Source organism: Solanum stenotomum, chromosome 6 (assembly GCF_019186545.1).
Source record: "Solanum stenotomum isolate F172 chromosome 6, ASM1918654v1, whole genome shotgun sequence".
In the NCBI taxonomy this organism is placed as follows: Eukaryota; Viridiplantae; Streptophyta; class Magnoliopsida; order Solanales; family Solanaceae; genus Solanum; species Solanum stenotomum.
Window position 1 is genome coordinate 50866374 of NC_064287.1, and position 18378 is coordinate 50884751.

Here is an 18378-nt window from a genome sequence, read left to right on the forward strand (position 1 = left end):
AAACTGGCAATATTACTAGCGCAAACTCTCACTCGTATATATACTACTCCACTATAAGAGATCAAGGATTTAAAATAGGAAATCCTAAGGTTATTTATTTAACAAATTGCTAATATTCATCAAATCAAGAAAAGAGAAATGAAAAAAAACGTGATCTTTTGTGGTTACCAAATAAATAAATTTAAAAAAAAAACAAATTTCTATAGTTGTAGAACCATTTTGCTCAAAAAAAATTGTTGGAAAAACACAACACAAAATTGTTTAGGCAAATACCTATTTGCCAAAACAAACAAAAAAAAATCCCTTCAAAACCCCAAAACTCCAATGTTCAGGGTTCTTCCCTTCACTACCACTGTGCACCCTTGTGCAATTACAGCTCCAAGGTTTCTTTAAATCCACTCAATTTTACCTAAAAGATGAAAAAAAAAAAAAAGATTCTTGAAAAAAATCATGTTTTTTTTTGTTAAATACTGATAAAGATTGGTTTTTTTATGAGTTTTGATCAGATTCAGTGTGGAAAAAACACTCAATTCCACCCAGAAGAAGGATGAGAAAAAAGATTCTTGAAAATTGTGTTTTTTTTTTGTTTTTGTGAAATATTGATAAAGATTGCTTTTTTATGAGTTTTGATCAAATTTTGTGTGGAAAATAACACTCAATTGCACCCAGAAGAAGGATGAGAAAAAGATTCTTGAAAACTGTGTTATTTTGATTTTTGTTTATTGATAAAGATTGATTTTTTATGAGTTTTGATCAAATTGTGTGTGGAAAAACCACTCAATTCCACCCAGAAGAAGGATGAGAAAAAAGATTCTTGAAAATTGTGTTTTTTTTTGTTAAATACTGATAAAGATTGTTCTTTTATGAGTTTAGATTGAAATTTTTGTTGGAAAATTGTAGGTTGGTTGTGAAAATGTCTGCAATGGCCACCAAGAATGCAGGGAGAGCAATGGATTCATTAGTAGTGAAGCCTCCAGCACACCCCACGTATGATTTAAAGGGTGTTATTCAACTTGCCCTCTCTGAAGATGCTGGGGATTTAGGTTTGGTTTCAACCTCATTTCTTCTTCTTTTTTTTGGTGTTATGTTGTCAAATGGGTTGTGCTTGGTTTTTATGTTTGTGGAAATAATAAGCTAATTGTGAACTTTTTGTATAATTGAGAGTTGCTTATGAAGTTTGATTATAGTTTTTTTTTTTTTTGTGTAGTTCAAGTTTGTGTTCTTAGAAAGCATTAGGGTAGGGGTGGGGGTGGGGAACTAATTCGGATTCTTTGTGTTCTTAGTAAGAATACAACATGAAGATCCACATTTCTAAATAATATGTAATCACAGGCACTATCATCAGTGTAATTTGAGTACTGAATTTTAAAATTCTATTTATTAAATCTATTCTTGTGCGAAATGCAGGAGATGTGTCTTGTAAGGCGACAATTCCTGTTGACTTGGAATCCGAAGCTTACTTTATAGCAAAGGAAGATGGGATTGTAGCAGGGATTGCACTTGCCGAGATGATATTCGCGGAAGTTGATTCTTCACTAAAGGTATTGATTTTTTCAATTCGGTTGTTGTGGTAACTGGTATTTCTACCTAAATTTATAAAGGCTAATGTTTAATTTTTTCATGTACTCATTATCAGGTGGAGTGGTTTATAAAGGATGGTGATAAAGTTCATAAAGGCTTGAAATTTGGCAAAGTACAAGGTAAACTAAATGTGAGGAATGCTTAATTACTAATGAGTTTTTGACATGTTAATATACTTTGCCCGACTTCTGTAGGAAAGGCTCACAACATTGTTATAGCTGAGAGGGTGGTTCTCAATTTTATGCAAAGAATGAGTGGAATAGCTACGCTAACTAAGGTGTGTTTGTCCTCGTGTAAGTAGCTCATCATTAATAAAGATCTGGAAATATATTGTCATGAATGAAATGGTTATTGTCATTGATGAGTTGGTATCAGTATTCCAAGTGTAAGTCTGAGACTGATCAATTGTTCTATGTCTGAAATTACTGAGTTTCGGTGTAGAACATGTGTTGATCCATATCTATACATTCCTCTGTGATATATAAGCTACCATCGTAGCGAAGCAACTTGCTAAATTCATTGTTTTCGTTTTTCTATGAGAATTAGTCTTGGCCTGTGGTAATTTTTCTCCATCTACCAGAAAGTCAAGATTTCAAGTGTTGCAAACAGATTCCATGTGTTTGTTATAAGAGTTGTGAGAATTCACTCTTCTATGACCTTAGATGGTGTGCCTGAGCTACATAATGGAAATGATTTTACAATCAGTCTATGAGAAAGAGTCCTCTGATTAATACGTAACAAACAATAGTTGCAAATACACACGCAAACACAAAACTATACACATGCCATTTTCTAAACTTCCGTAGATGAAAATAAACTAACTAATGTGAGGTTCAACTAAAGCATGTTAGCCAAAGATGTCATGGGGTTAAATTTCTTTCCTCTGTAGAAGTGATTAGAAGAGACTTAACTTTTTTTATATTTGCAGGCAATGGCAGATGCTGCAAACCCCGCTTACATCTTGGAGACTAGGAAGACAGCACCAGGATTACGTTTGGTGGATAAATGGGCGGTAAAGATCTACTCACCAATGTCATTTACTTTGGTAGAGGCTAACATGTATGCTTTATCTTGGCTAATTTTTTACCTGGCTTTAACTAAAGGTATTGATCGGTGGGGGTAAGAACCACAGAATGGGCTTATTTGATATGGTAATGATAAAAGACAATCACATATCTGCTGCTGGAGGTGTCAGCAAAGCTCTAGAATCTGTGGATCAGTATTTGGAGCAAAATAAACTGCAAATGGGGGTTGAGGTTGATCCCATATACCTTTGGATTAAATTCTTCTATATGTTTTTTGATCTAAGTCGTTACCTTGTAAATTTATGGTTTGAACATTTGATATGTTTATTTTGACCTGACAGTTCAATTCTATTTTGTTTGGACTCCCCACAAATTGCCAACACACCTGTGTTAGATCCTTAAAAACTACACTACTTTTTGAGGAAACATACACCCGGCAACTAGTTTGGGATTGAAGCGTGATTGATTGATTGATATTGTGCAGTCTTAAACAAAACTAAGTTATCTAATAGGCCACTGATCCCCCTCCCCCTCCCTCTTTTCCGCTCCCCCAAAGACCAAATTAGCAAGTAGGTTGCATCGTGCAAATTGTCTGATTTATGACACTCAAATTCACGTTATGGTAGTTGGAGATAGAGTCACGAGCCTTTAAAATATGTTCAATTTGTGGTAATTCTTGGCAGAGCTCTAAACCTTTTTTCCTATCCAACAGGTTGAAACCAGGACGCTTGCAGAAGTACATGAGGTTCTAGAATATGCATCTCAAACGAAAACTTCATTGACTAGGATAATGCTGGACAATATGGTTATTCCATTATCTAACGGGGATGTTGAGGTATCCATGCTTAAGGAGGCTGTAGATTTGATCAAGGGGAAGTTTGAGACCGAGGTAACACTTGATTTCATTTTCATTTTTGACTGCTTCGCACAAATGTCAGCATATAGAAGATTAATGTGATGCATTGCCTTGACTTTTCTCAGTTGTAAGATATTCATTATTGGTCACATGTGAATTTTCTAAAGGCAAGATACAAAGTATTGTTTTCTTACTTTCTCTTAGCCATATTGTATTGTCGTAGACACAATGCAAGAAATGAAGCAATTGGACACCTGGTATATTCCTCCAAATAGTTTAAGTATCATCTGGTTTATCTAGATCAACACTTCGCCTCAGCAGTGCGATCTAACGAGTGCACTCATTCTGACTGAATTCGTTAAGTCAAAAGGAAGGAAAAAGAAACCTTCAGACTAAAAGGCGGGGACTTTTTTACCTAATGGAGAGTTGATGGAAGCAAGAACATATCATGTCACTTTTATCTGCTTTAAATGAAGACATTTAAGCCCGATATATAGCCTGGTTCTGATACTGGCAAAAAGACGAGTATAGATTGTTAGTTGCCCCTATTGTTCCTTCATGCACCAAAGAGGTCCAAGTCTTCATGTCATTTTGTTAGATCCTTTTTATCAATTTAAACATGTAAAGAGCATAGCAGTCGCATGGAAGCTTGATCTTATGATAAAACCTCCACTCACAACTCACAGTATAGCACTGTTTGGCTTTCCTGTTTATCATTTTTGTGAAGTATATCTTGTGATGGCATGATGTTTTGGCTATAATTGTGGCAGGCTTCAGGAAATGTTACCCTTGAAACAGTGCATGCAATTGGACAAACTGGTGTTACCTACATTTCGAGGTATGCATTTCACTCTTTCTGTTTCAGAAGATACATGGATCACTAGAATACTTGAGGGATTAAGTTGTGGACCTCTCGATTATTTATATGATTAACAAAATCTTCACTTATAAGGCATAATTTCCTTGGATTGAATTCTAAAATTTATTGGAATATTAGGCTGCTGTATCTCTCTTTTAAGGAGTGTTTTTCATATTAGTATTCAAATGGAAACATGATAAGTGAGGATTCATAGAGCCGACCTCAACTCGAGACATAGTTTGTTGTTTGGATACCATACTGGAGAAAGTCTTAATTTTTGTTCAATCCAGTCGTAATATTTTGATTAAAGTATCTGTCTTTTCTTTTTAGTCGCATTTGTAGTAGGCACACGAAGGTTTGTTATGATACTTATATCTTACATTTTTGAATGTTTGCAGCGGTGCCTTAACGCATTCTGTGAAAGCACTTGACATTTCTCTGAAAATCGACACAGAGCTCGCCCTTGAAGTTGGACGACGTACAAAACGAGCATGACCAACATTTACAGTTTGTTGTAGACTCAAAAGAGTAGAAGCAGCAGTATAGCACAAAATGCAAATAAGATTCATTATACTAATTCAAAGTACCACTGTTCAATCAAACAAAAAGATAAAAGTTTCTGCAATATCATGATGGCTTTCTTCCAATGTTACTGTTTTTGAGTTGGTATCTTACCTATAGCTAGCTGTCATATTTCATAAACTTGATACAATGAAGAAACTTGATTTATAAGCTTGGTGTGTGTAAGGTTGTGCTTCTATCAGAAACAGACTCTCTACCTCTTTTAAGGTAGGGATATGTAAAGTTGTGTTGTTCTTTTATAACTCTTTTCCATCCTCTGAAATATTCAATGCACTATATGTTTAGAATCAAGATGAAGGAGAAACAGATGGCACAAAAACCAAACGAAGAATAGGAAGCAAGAAAGTAAACCATGGCTAGGATAAATTGATTCATACATTGTCTACTTTGTAGATTTTACATTGGCCTGTACTTCAAGCTGGAAACCTTCATGTTAAAACAAGAATGCCTAAACTTTTAACCTTAACAGTAAAACAATGTAAACGACGAGAAAAGGGGAAAACTTGATCTGAAGAATTACAACACTTGCTTCTTCAATTTCTATAAGCAATTCCCTCAAGGGAAGTGATAAGAGCCAAAAAAAGAATCAAATGCAAGGAAAGGGTAAGAAAGAACAGTCTAGTGAACAAAACTGATCATGCTGCTGCCTTCTTTCTAACGAAACGTTCTAAAGATTTTGGAAGCTGAGTTTCCTCGGTGGGTTTCCTCTTATTCGTGTGTTGCTCCAAGAAAGGTTTCTTAGCTTTTTCAACAGCTTCTTGCTTCTTCTTTGCAATCTTACTTGGCTTGCTTCTACCTTTTGTTTTCTTCTTCATATGAATATTTTTAGCTTCCTCGATAGCAGCTTCCATTTCTGCTTCTCTATCCTCCTTTGATGGCTTTTCCTTCTTCCTTTCTGGTCGCACTGAACCAATCTTTGTTGGATCCAACATGATAGTCTCTGGAGGGAGTTTATCAAGAAGAGAGCGGATTTCCTTCTCTCTTCTTTGTTTAGATGTTTCAAACGGATTTGCCACCCAAGAATCAAAGTTGGGTTCTCCAGATCCTGGAATTAAGATAGAAGACCAACCCATTGAGTGTCCTATGCCTAGAACATCTTCGTATGGTCTGAATGTCACCTTCTTTACTTGGTATCCTTTTGCAACAGAGTGGGTCATATAACGGCTATAATTCTGGGATCCAGAAAGATCTCCATAAACTTGTACAAAAGATCCGGTTGCAGTAGCAAGTAAACCTTTTTGACTAAAATCCAAGGACTTGCAGTGACCTGTTAATGTTTGTAGAACCTCAAACTTTCTCAAATCCCAAATCTTTATTTTCCTCTCCATACCAGCAGTTGCCATTAGATGTCCATTAGGATGGAATGCCAGAGCCGTGACTGGTCCAGGATGACAAAGCATCTTCACAAGGGGTGCAGCACTTGTAGGCTTCCACATACTGACTGTGCCACCAGAATGGCCCACAGCAACCACACCGTTAAAGGGATTTACTTGCATGACATCAGTACGTCCCAAGCCAGTTCGAACATTAGCTACCATCTGTCCAGTGGTAACATCCTGATAATGCAGCTGACCAAATTTGTTTATAGAAGCCAAAAGGAAGTGATTCCTTAAAAACTGAAGCTTTAGCACAGCACCATGTTCCTGGAATTTAAGAAAGATCATATGGTAACTCCATTTGTACTTGCTAATTGGTTAAAAACCTAAGCAATAGGGAAATGCAAAAGATAAATAAGCATGCATTTGTTATGACAATAGCATCCTGAAATAACAATAGACAACATGGAATCCATAAAATTTTCTTTTCTAAGGCAGTAAACTATAAAAGGTAATTGTTTTGTTATAAAGGTAACATTACTATAAAGAACAATTCCCTTTTCTTTGACGTAAAAAGACAGCAATAAAAGCAAAGTTTCTTGCAACTGCCCAAAGGAACAGAAGACATGCACTGTGAAGAGTTTTATTTTTAAAACGAAGAAGAGTTTAGAAGAACAAGAAACAAGTATCAAGTAAACACAGAATAGCTGACACCAGCCCCTTCCAACCATTACCATAGTTTAAAAAAAGGAGGTATTAGAAGGGCACACATACTATAGAACACAAGTTGTAACAACTATACATGTAATGATCTAAACTGTCTAGACAACATAAGGCACACGGCATTTACAGGTCAAACTAACCTTCATGCAGTGGAGCTCCGTGCCTTCTCTATTGTATATATACGGGTACCTGTGACATGGCAGATATTTAGGTTCACCAAACAAAATCTGCCAAATTTGTGATGGACGCTAATTAAAGGATGAATTCTATGAATTGAAAGAATGTTGGAACGTGGAATATAAAAGGACATGCACAAAATTGCTGACAAAATTATTGAGCTTCGCAGAGGATCCAGCAGTAAAATTCAAGTGGACACAGAGAGAAGGAAATGCTAAAACAAGTTCATCTGAAAGTCATCTTTTCACATCCAGATTCAAACCAATTCTGAGATCCATGTGAACATTTAAGAAGAGCATAGGAACTTATTTAATCTCTACACCCGGTGAAACATAACCAAAGGAATAGAGGGCCTTTGAAACCCTTCTTATAACACATTACAATCAAGAAATTTGGACATAAAATGAGTCTTACTTCTTCTGAGCAGCAGCGAAAAACAGTTCATTATGCAAGAATACTACATCACGCACTGTTTCCCTGACCTGCAGTAGAAACATAAGCTATAAGCAAACCTGAGCCTAAGAAACTGGTGAGGAACCACATAATGCAAATGTAATACAAGATGGGTTTTTTTTTCTATTTAAAAAAAAATGCCAATGTAATACAAGACTTCATTTCAATGATGTTGTGTTATAGGATAAAATGATGCTGACACTTCTTCTCGATAAACTAAGTTTGATATGTGATTATGAAATTAATGATACTAAACTGTCTAGCTGCAAGCTAAGAATACCCCATGTTAAACAGACTATTAAGTGTGACAGACATCCTTGAAACCTCTCAAAGTAAGATCCTTGACCCCTTTATGAAGTATAACAATAACATCAATATGCTTGCTTTATTTGATATTTTTCGAGAATAAATCAAACAACAATAAATACCTGTAGTTCTTTAATGGCGCTCATGTTTTTCACATCTACAATAGCAATGTGACCCTTGCGTCCAGCTGCAGCCATGTAGCGACCGCTAGGGGTGAATTCAAGAGTGTAAGGACCAAAATCTGCAAAATACAAGTCAACTGATGTGAAACTACATTAAACCATAATCTATGGAAAGCATAAAAAAGTAAATGCCAGACAGGAGACACAGAAAGGACTTGACTTGAAAGCTATTGAAATATGGAAATTTTTAAAACCTCCCATAGCATGTTATGAATCTCACCCCAACACAGTTCCCATTGCCAAAGACTGTTAAGGACTGTTTATCAACAACCTATGCATTAGTCCGTGCATATTGCCCCCACAAGCAAAGCAAGGTTTGATGACAAAACCTAGTCCTCATATTCGACCATCTAAGTGAAGTTTGTATTGAGAGGACAAATGAATCACTTTATCATCAAAAGTTAATAAGATGGATGATGCAGACTAATCATCAAATATCCGTACTGGTTAATTATCAAGCACAAAAAAAATGAGGAGAAGATTCAAAGGTAGGGAAAGAACTGAAAATAAACAAACAGAAGAATACCACCATCACTTATTTGAGAAAACTGAAGTATATAGCATGAATACTTCAGACCAAACATTTTATAACTATTTCAAAATTCTTTGATAAAGTAAAATAAGTAAGGTTTTCATCTTCATCGGCTTCCATTAGTGAGGCTTTTACTAAGATTCAAAGAATTGTCTGAGGAAAATCTCAGATGTAATGATGAGAAATGACTTAAAGAAGTTACAGTTGCTAGGGATGAAGCATATAACGTTTCACTATTCTGCTTGCAAGTTTAAATGGATAAACATGCAGGACATGACAAAATTCCATGATCATCAAAATGAAAATGAAACAAAGACCAGCAACTTTGCATCTTTTTCAGCAGTTATATATAAGCAAAATCTTCCAAAGTTTTAACCTGGTAAGACAATATCAAATTGTTTCCTAGAGCTCAAAATGTCAACTTCACAGGCAATTGCGTCCTGCTTTATTCTCCATGTCTTCTCAATACCATCACCCTCTAGATAACCACCCTCACTTGGCATAAGCCACTGACAAAAGCAGAAGAGTTAGAGATTCAAACAAATCTCGATGACAGGCATAAAATTGTACGCAGTTGATAAAATAAATTTCAAGTGGTTAACAAAGGCAACTTAATATATGCTATTTGACCTAGGTTTTCTGCAATTAAGTTTAATGAAGAATACAACCAATAGAAAGAGAACAATCTGGTGCAGGTGGGTGGGTCCATTGGGGTGGAAGGAGGAAGCAGTAAGGGCAGTAGAATACATCTACTAGTTACAACATGAGAAACAAAAATAGTGATATGCTTCACCAATATTATGTAGATGCCTAGAAAATTAAGCTAAACTATCAGAACATAGTCTAGACACCTTCTCAGCCTTCGCAGCAGCTGCTGCAGATTTTCCAAATAACTCTTCTTGCACAACAAGCTGACCCTGTAATTTTTTATCTTTCAAATCCTGCAAATTATTAGAAGTAGCTCTTTAGCATATGATCATCAAGGAAAAGAAAAACTAACCAGAATCAAAGTAAAGTTAAAAGAAAGTTTAGAAATCTTAACAAACTTCAGTACCTTCAAATTCGCTCCTTCGCCTCTAAGGTATTTCTTTTTCTTCATATCCATCTCTTCAGAAATGACCTGCCAAATAAGATATCGAAAAGAATCACTAGGCAGTTGAGTAAGAATAAGAAAGCAAATGATCAAGTCCTAAACAGTGGCGTAGGCACATGTATGCTAGGGTGTCCAATTGGACACCCTTCGTCGAAAAAATATACCGCATATACAAGTAAAATGACACACGAAGTGATTAAAGAACATATTTTGGACACCCTAGACATAATAGGTTGTTATAGCCTAGTGGTTTAAGATGTCTTGAATGTGTGTTTAGACATCTTTAATGAGTCAGTGCTCGTGTGTTCAAATCTCACTTGGAACATTTTTTTTCCCTTTTTAAAAAGAGCTTTTGTTGTTTAATTTTTGGACCCTCTTCGTGAAATTTCTGGCTCCGCCACTGGTCCTAAAGCTTGTTATTCATATTGATGTGCTTGATACTTCTAATCAAGAAATCTTGGATCTAATAGTGCGGTGGACAGAGCAAACTTGTAGGAACAGATCATTAAGTTTCAACATGCAATAGCTCAAGTTTCTAACACTAAGGTCCAATACTATTGTAACGAAAGCAAAGTCTAGAAATATACTAAAACATGGAACAAATTTCCTCTTCTCGAAATAAGCATAAATCGAACAAAACAGAACAATTCTATGTTGATAATGATCATAATTCATAACCACCATATATAACCCATAGTTTAGCCCATTCTAACTACTATTTCCTAAAATTCAAAAATGTATCAGTTTCCTTCTAATTACCTCTCGACATTAGCTAAAAGCTTGTTATTTTACACACAACCCACTCACAGATTCTGATGAAGGAACTCATTCCACTACTTCTAACATTCAAATTAGCTCGGTTAGTTAGAATGCAAGCAAGAATACAAATTACACACCAAACCCCTTAAAATAACAACTGTATTAGTTAACTATCCGCCGCGTTTAATCAATAACAACATCTCATTCATCCAATGCAGATATCAAAAGAACAAACGATACAGAAATTATAATTGTAATAAGTTGCCAAGAACAAATTTTTCTAAAACTTAATTCAAAAAAATCAACTTTCTCAGCTACCCTTTACGCCATTTTGTCTGTAAATTTGAAAAGTAGTATAAAAAAAAGAACCACCTCATCTGTAGCAGGAATACTCTCCGTATTGTCCACCTTCACCACCATCTTCGCTCTTGAAAATTTCCTCCGAAGCTATGTGAAGGGAAAATAAATTAGTTGAGATTGCGGTGGAGCTCCGCCGTCGAAGAACCACCGGAAATTGACGACGGCAAGGGTTTAGGGTTTTAGGTTTTTGGGAGTAAAGGATATAAACTATTAATAATAAAACAAGAAATAAAATAATATAAACCAAACAAGCCCTTAACTTTCTTCACATAACACTTTTGCCCTTATACTTCTAATTATACCTCTTAACTATCTTCTTTTTTTTTAATCTGAAGTGATTTATCGAACTATACTATATAGTTTTTCTTTGCGATTAATGCTTTCATGATACTGTTGTGATGTGGTAAATTTTCGAAACTATGCTCCTATCTCAGGAGCTCAAGCAAATAGTATATAATGTATCGTATAACTTCGTCATGTATACCGATTGATATAATAATTACAATATACAAATTAAGCGTATGGTTATGACAAATATATATTCAATACATATCCTACTAATGTGTGTTAACACCTTTATTTAATAAAAATAACATTTTGGACTTGACTTTTGTCAATTTTTGGATATTTTGACTATTAAAATACTAGCATAATTGCTATCATGTTAACTTCTACAAAAATATATCTCATCAATTTAATTATGATGGCCCAATAGATGAATGGGTTGGTCCATTTTTAGTCCATTACATATTTGATGTTTCAATTAAAAGTTAATCAACTTTTAGTGCATCACATGGGCTGATCTTGCAAAATTTGCTTTCAATAATTGAGTTGCTTTTAATTTAATGTTCAATTTGTAAAATTCAGTAAAATATTAGTAGAAGATACTAAGCTAGATTAAGTAGATAAATTTGATGAAATAAAAGTATTTGGGTTCTGTATTGGTTTTTTTTATTCTTGCATAAAGCATTTTGTCGATTACAACATCCTTCATTTATGAGTGTCTTGATATCCATCGGGGTTAAGTTTTCCTTCTCTATAGTAGTATTGTGACATTTGAAATTGCTTGTCTTGATCGAGTCATTAAGGAGGGAGCTAACATAAAAAAAAATTACACAATCAGTGGAGTTTAACTTATTATAATATGTTGATTATTATTTTAGTAGGTTATCAATTGACGCTTGTCATAAAAATCTAGTTGCACTGAGTAACAACAAAAATATCGACATATAACTAGAAAATCACAAATTAAGTCGTGAAAATTAAACAACTTCTTGTAAAAATGTCATATAAAGTTGCATATGATCAACACAATATGGTATGACCTTTCTTTAATAACGCATAAAGCAAAAAACTTAATAGATCAAATTGTCATTCTTACGTTATAAAACTATAAAAATTATTTACACAATATATAAAACTTAAACTCTTACAAAATTGAGTGCATATTTATTAGAAAAAATAAAAGGAACTCTAAGCTAAGATTATTCTTGTGACTTATTCACCAAAATTAGGCTGCTACAAATCTATTTTTTCTTTAGTAAAACTTTTTCTAATAGTCAAAAAAACTCAAATAGCCACCTACCCATTAAAATCAAAGATCTATGCAATTAAAAATCCTTTTTTGGCTGCTTTTTTTCCCTATTAATGTTCTTCTCTTCTTTCTTTTTTTTTCATGGGACCAACATTTACATCTAAGTCGATTGAGATATATCCCAACTAATGAAAAAAAAAATATTTCCAGAATTGGCAAATAAGTATAGGAAAATGAAATGACAGTTAGCTTTATTTGAGTCCCTTTTCTGAAAAGTCAAAATCATGAAACAAAATTGTAGACCACCACTTTACTTTATGTAAATGTATAATAATAATAATTTAAAGAAATGCTATTAATTTTTTTTATAATATATAAATATATCATGTCTCAACTAATAATTATGTTCTTCAATTTTGAATATTTGTATAAAATTAAATAGGTAGACACGTGTGTCATACATGACATAATACACATAGAATGCGATGTAGGTCACAATAATTGACCACGTACGATGCCACACGAGACACATATATTTATTTATTCAATTTTATACAAGTTTAGGTATCTATTTGTGTATATTCAAAACTGAAAGAAATAAATTAAAACAGAAGCCAAATTACAAAGACACATTTATCTATTATACCTTAATTTTTTTTATTACATTCATTTTACTTATTATCTATATATAGACTTAGATTTAGATTCCAAGCAAACTAAGGATAAGTTTTTTACCCAATTAATTTCTTGGATGGAATCATTAGATTTAGAGGATAAAATTCAATCTTCTATGAGCACTAGAAAGAATTCCACTGCAACTTTATATTTGTTAATTAAAGCATTTAGTCAACAAGTCAAATGATTGCTACAAATTGAGCAACTTACTTTTGTCCTAAAATGTTTAAACTCTATTTAGATTTTACTACACATTATTTTAAAAAAAATTAGCAATGAATAATTTTTGTCGCTAAACAATAAAAATTTATCACTAATCCTTTAATGATATATAAAAAAATTATATTAGTTACAGACTATTTAGAAACAAATTAATCAGTTCTATAGATTTTTCTTTCCTTTAAATAAATTTACTTTAAATATTGGCTCTAATAAATGTAGGTGGGTGCTTGCTGGTGGATCTAGAAAAGTCATTTGATTTGCAATTCTTAGATACACCTAAAAAAAAAAAGTTATTGAAATGAGAAATTATAATAAATACCCTAATACACCCACATGGGAATATTTGACCAAACAAGATAACTAGCCCATGCTTAATGAAATAAAATAATTCTATGTATGGGTAGAGAAAGAGGAAAAAGGTTGAAAGGTAAAGAAAAAGAAATGAAAATGTTGAAAATAATAATTCAAAAGGCTTGTATTAGGATGACTTAGATATATTTCTTAATCAAATAAACTAGTTCACATAATGTATTTTAATATGATTACTCTAATCATTTCATTTCATGTGACACGATTCTGATTATGAAAATCAAAATATTTAATTTTTAATAAGAATTTGTATATACATTTTTTTAAAGTTTTTGAAACTAAGTTATTTTAAAAAAATATATATATTAAAAAAAATATTATAAGTCATAATAATTATAATTCATAATATTTTTTAAATATGGTAAGAAAAATCTCGTTGAACCCCCAAATAGTGACGTTTTACTACATAAATCATAAAAACAAGAATACTGCTTAATAATAGTTTCTAAATAATACTTCATCCATCTCAATTCAATGTAATATTTTAAAATAGTTATTTTAAATTATACGTCATTTAAAAGTTGAAGACAAACATCTCAATCATAGAATAATATTATAGAGATGATATATAAACAAAGTACTTATTTAACAAAGAAAAATTATATTATAAGACACAATAAAAATAAAATAATTAAAACTTCGTTCAAATTGATACTTTAATAAGAAATCTATAAAAGAAAAACACGATAAATAATTTGAAATAACAGGTCAAATGCATAGTTATTTAGGGTTGTGGAGGGCGTGGGGTTTCAATTCACGAGGAAGCAGGAATTTAGTAAGGCTATTTGCAGACATTAAAAAGAATAAATGTACTTTAATAGGACCCATTTGTAACACTAAATTGACAAAACATATAATATAAAATAACTTGTAGAAAAAAGAAAAGTTGCACAAAATACCAATGTCCTCCACATGGTAATGAGTCATGAATGATCATGAAGATAGATAATTTTATTTGTGCTCTAATTTTAGTGTTCAAAGAATGTGGAGTTTCATGGGGTAGGGAGAAATCTTCTCTTATCCTTTTTTATGTTTCTCATTGTATCGAGATAAGTTTATGCGTATTTTAACTGATCAAAATTTATTTTTATTTTTTATAATAATTATGTCGAGATTCACTTGCATTCAATTTGATTATTTAGCTATATGTACAATCTCTTAGTAGAAATATCAATAACTCGATAATATTTTCAGTCAACTTGCACGTCCATCAAATATCATTCTCTCAAAAATACTTGTTACTATATCTATTAGCAAAGATATATATAAGTAATTTAACAATATTTCAAATAAGTTTATATGCATTTTGATTATTCTATCAATTATCTAGATATATCGAATATGATGTGCCAAGAAAATTATCTAATGTTTTGTATATATTACAATTGAAACCCTAATTTTTAAGATTTACACTAATCACTGTATTGACCAAAGACCACTTTGTCAAAAATATATCCTTTCAATTACTTAGTTGTAATGACATGAAATGTTGAAGAAATGATGTGTAACCTTTTTTTGTTGGCATAATACATAAATTGGACCTTAAACTTGGCTTCAAATTTTAAGTATGACCTCTAACTTTCATAGTGCACAAGTAGGCACTTTAACTATCCAATTCTTAAACAAAAAAACACGCGAATCCAACAGCCAAATTGTGTGATATACAAACGCTCCTACGTGGCTTATTGAGCCACTCAGTGGCTGCCACGTAATTAAAAAATTACACGTATTTTATAATTAAAAAAAAGAAGAAGAAATTAAAATACAAAAGGGTAGAGTCGTATTTTCTTTTCCCAATTTGCTCGATTTTCACTCAACATCAGCGGAGCCCTAGCCCTAATTTCTTTGCAAATCAAAGTAAAATTGTGAAGATTTGTGGTCAAAGTTCTTATTTTTTGGATGTTTATGTGTTGTTCTTCCTCAATTTAGTCTGGTTATGTTAATTTTTGCTTTTTGAAAGTTTATTTTTGGTAGAACCTGTCACCATGAATGTAAATTCACCTTTTTTATACCTGAATTATTTGCAGACCAAGAAATCTTCATTATAGCTCTTTTTACACAATGACAAAAGAAATTAGAAGCCATTAAATAAAAAACGACCAGAAATTGTGCACAAAAAGAGAAAAAAAGCTTGAGTACTAGAATTAGGAAGAAGAAGAAGAAAAATGGGATTTTGATTTGAAAAAAAATAAAAATATATTTAAAAGGGATTCATTAAGGGTAAAATTGTCATTTCCGCATTTTTTTTTTTTACTGTTGTGGGCCTCGAAAAATACCCTTGACGCGCCTGAATTGCGTCTCAATCACGCGTTATGCCAGGTTGAATTCGCGTGTTTTTTTGTTTAAGAATTGGATAGTTGAAGTGCCTACTTGTGCACTTTGAAAGTTAGAGGTCATACTTAAAATTCGAAGTCAAGTTTAGGGTCCAATTTATGTATTATACCATTTTTGTTTGTATAAAATAAAACTTTTTGTGGGGTGCTCAGCTTAGCTTACACCTAACCTCCTAGAATCCTAAGCAATATATTTGATTTTTTACTTCTCAACTCAAATCCCAACAAAAAGTAGGGAACAAATTGACAATTTCCAAGTTACTATGTGAAAGAGAAAAAATTACACAAAGGGAATGGAATCCCACAAGTTATGTCACCCAAACAAATATAGTGAAAATGAAGTGGATCGAGATTAATGAGATCTCAGTTTTAAGTTTTAGCAGAGATAAAAAAAAATACTTTATTCAAACTTTAATAAATAGAGTTATTCGATATTGATCATGCTGCTGGTGAATGATGATAAATACATAATAGTCTAGATATATTCAAGGTGATTCAAACACTGCGATTATATAAAAATAAATTTGTGAAATGAAGGAATTTTTTTTATGAATTATTAATCAAGAAAACTCCAAGAGGAAAAAGAGTAAAAGAAAACGGGCAAGAAATAGAAGGGAAAAAATAGGAAAAGGACACATAAAAGGAAATTAGAGCACACGTAACTTGACAGTTGACACACAAATGTCTTCTCACCAAACCGAAAGCCTAATCCTAAAAACAATCATGATATATCAGCATGACTTTATGTTATATTCAATCTACGAAATATAAATGTTTTGTTGAAATATTATACATAAATGATATTGGGTTGTCATAGTTTTGAAGTTACAAACGAACAAAAATATATATATATATATATCAGAATAAGGAAATATAAGTCATGATAAGTCGATTTTCACAACTATATTCAATGAAGCTAACTATAATGTTTGTATATCTCAATTCTCATATAAACACCTTTAATTAGTTGAAAGGTAGACAAAACGATAAAACTTCATTCATATTCAATAATGTTAACTATGATATTCGTATATCTCATATGCATATTGACCTTTAATTAGTTGAAAGGTAGATAAATCGATAAAACTTCATTCTATATTCAACAAAACTAACTATGATATTCGTATCTCACATACATATTGACCTTTAATTAGTTGAAAGGTAGACATATCGGTAAAACTTCATTTAGGCTCTCTTTCTTAGAGAACCACGAAGGAAGATAGATATACTTATATACACCAATCCTATCAATTTTTATTTTATTTAAAAAAAACATTTTAATAATTAATTTTCTTTGACTTTTATATACTTGTCAACCAATTATACCAATATACCATACTATATTCCACGTTCATATAGTATAAAATATAATAAGAAATTAAAAGTGTCCCAAATAAATCTCAAAAGGTGGATAAGTAAATGACGAATATATTTTAACTAACCTTGCATGGATAATATACAAATATGTTATCAAACATTATGTTAAGATATAGATGGACAAAAAAAAGTTCTTCAAACAATAGTTGCATGGATTATTTATAAAAAATATAAATGAGGTACAATTTTTTATTTAAAAAAATGTCTTTTTCTGAAACATGTTATATATATATATACGTAATGTTTTTGTTGCACTCACTGAAACGACAAAATTTGGATTTATTAGGTACAAGTTAATTTGTTACTGTATTATTGGACAATACGTATACAAGATATTTTTTTTTCCAAAAAAAAAAAAATTAACTCAAAAGATAGGATATATATATAACTCATCTTAATTAATTAATATAAAAAAGTACGCCCAACCTATATAATTTAAATAGGTTCGTATTGAAAAATGTCAACTTGACATGAACTAGTCCTACTGTCATCCACATAAAGAGATTAATGAAAAAGTATAGATATAGTATATAGTAGTAGTAATATATAATTCTGAATATTTATGAAGATAATTAAAGTATATATCTTTTAGTAGTAAATTAAATATTTAGACAATTCCTTAACATAATGGAGATATTTCCAACCCTGTCCCAACTTATTTTATTTTATTTTATTTACTCTTATCATTTTGTACGTAAACCGTTGTCCATTGATATGTGGAGATCGATATCAGATAAGTGTTATATACGTAGAGTATATATAAACGATAATATTGAAAACAAATTTCTATCTATGGGCTATCTTAGCTTAGAATCTGCACTCCATTTTCATTCTTGTTATCGCTTTCATTTTCGTATTTTTTTTTCAAATTGTTTTGAGATTTATTATTGGAGTCAAGAATCTATCAAAAATAGTTTCTCTATCTTTATAACTTACGAGGTAAAGATAAAATTTATGTGTATTCTATTTTCTTCAGACTCCACTTGAAATCCACGACTGATATATTAAAATAAGAAAACAAAGAGATAAAATTAAAATCCCATACTTATCACGTTAATTATATA

At 31.9% G+C, this 18378-nt stretch overlaps 2 protein-coding genes across 2 annotated transcripts; one reads left to right on the plus strand and one right to left on the minus strand.

The window, feature by feature from the left end:
• Positions 1-227: 227 nt before the first annotated feature.
• LOC125869417 (nicotinate-nucleotide pyrophosphorylase [carboxylating], chloroplastic) lies at positions 228-5133 on the plus strand. The gene is made up of 10 exons (XM_049550004.1): positions 228-383; positions 901-1043; positions 1408-1541; positions 1637-1700; positions 1776-1858; positions 2510-2593; positions 2685-2837; positions 3319-3495; positions 4233-4300; positions 4720-5133. Exons 1-10 carry the CDS (start codon positions 325-327, stop codon positions 4814-4816), a joined length of 1062 nt encoding a protein of 353 aa, XP_049405961.1. The 5' UTR covers positions 228-324; the 3' UTR covers positions 4817-5133.
• Positions 5134-5245: 112 nt separating this feature from the next.
• On the minus strand, positions 5246-10998 carry LOC125869411 (probable U3 small nucleolar RNA-associated protein 7). The gene is made up of 8 exons (XM_049549996.1): positions 10817-10998; positions 9647-9712; positions 9444-9533; positions 8969-9101; positions 8001-8119; positions 7534-7601; positions 7083-7131; positions 5246-6546 (listed from the first exon to the last, which is right to left on the minus strand). Exons 1-8 carry the CDS (start codon positions 10862-10864, stop codon positions 5539-5541), a joined length of 1581 nt encoding a protein of 526 aa, XP_049405953.1. The 5' UTR covers positions 10865-10998; the 3' UTR covers positions 5246-5538.
• Between the last annotated feature and the right edge of the window lie 7380 nt (positions 10999-18378).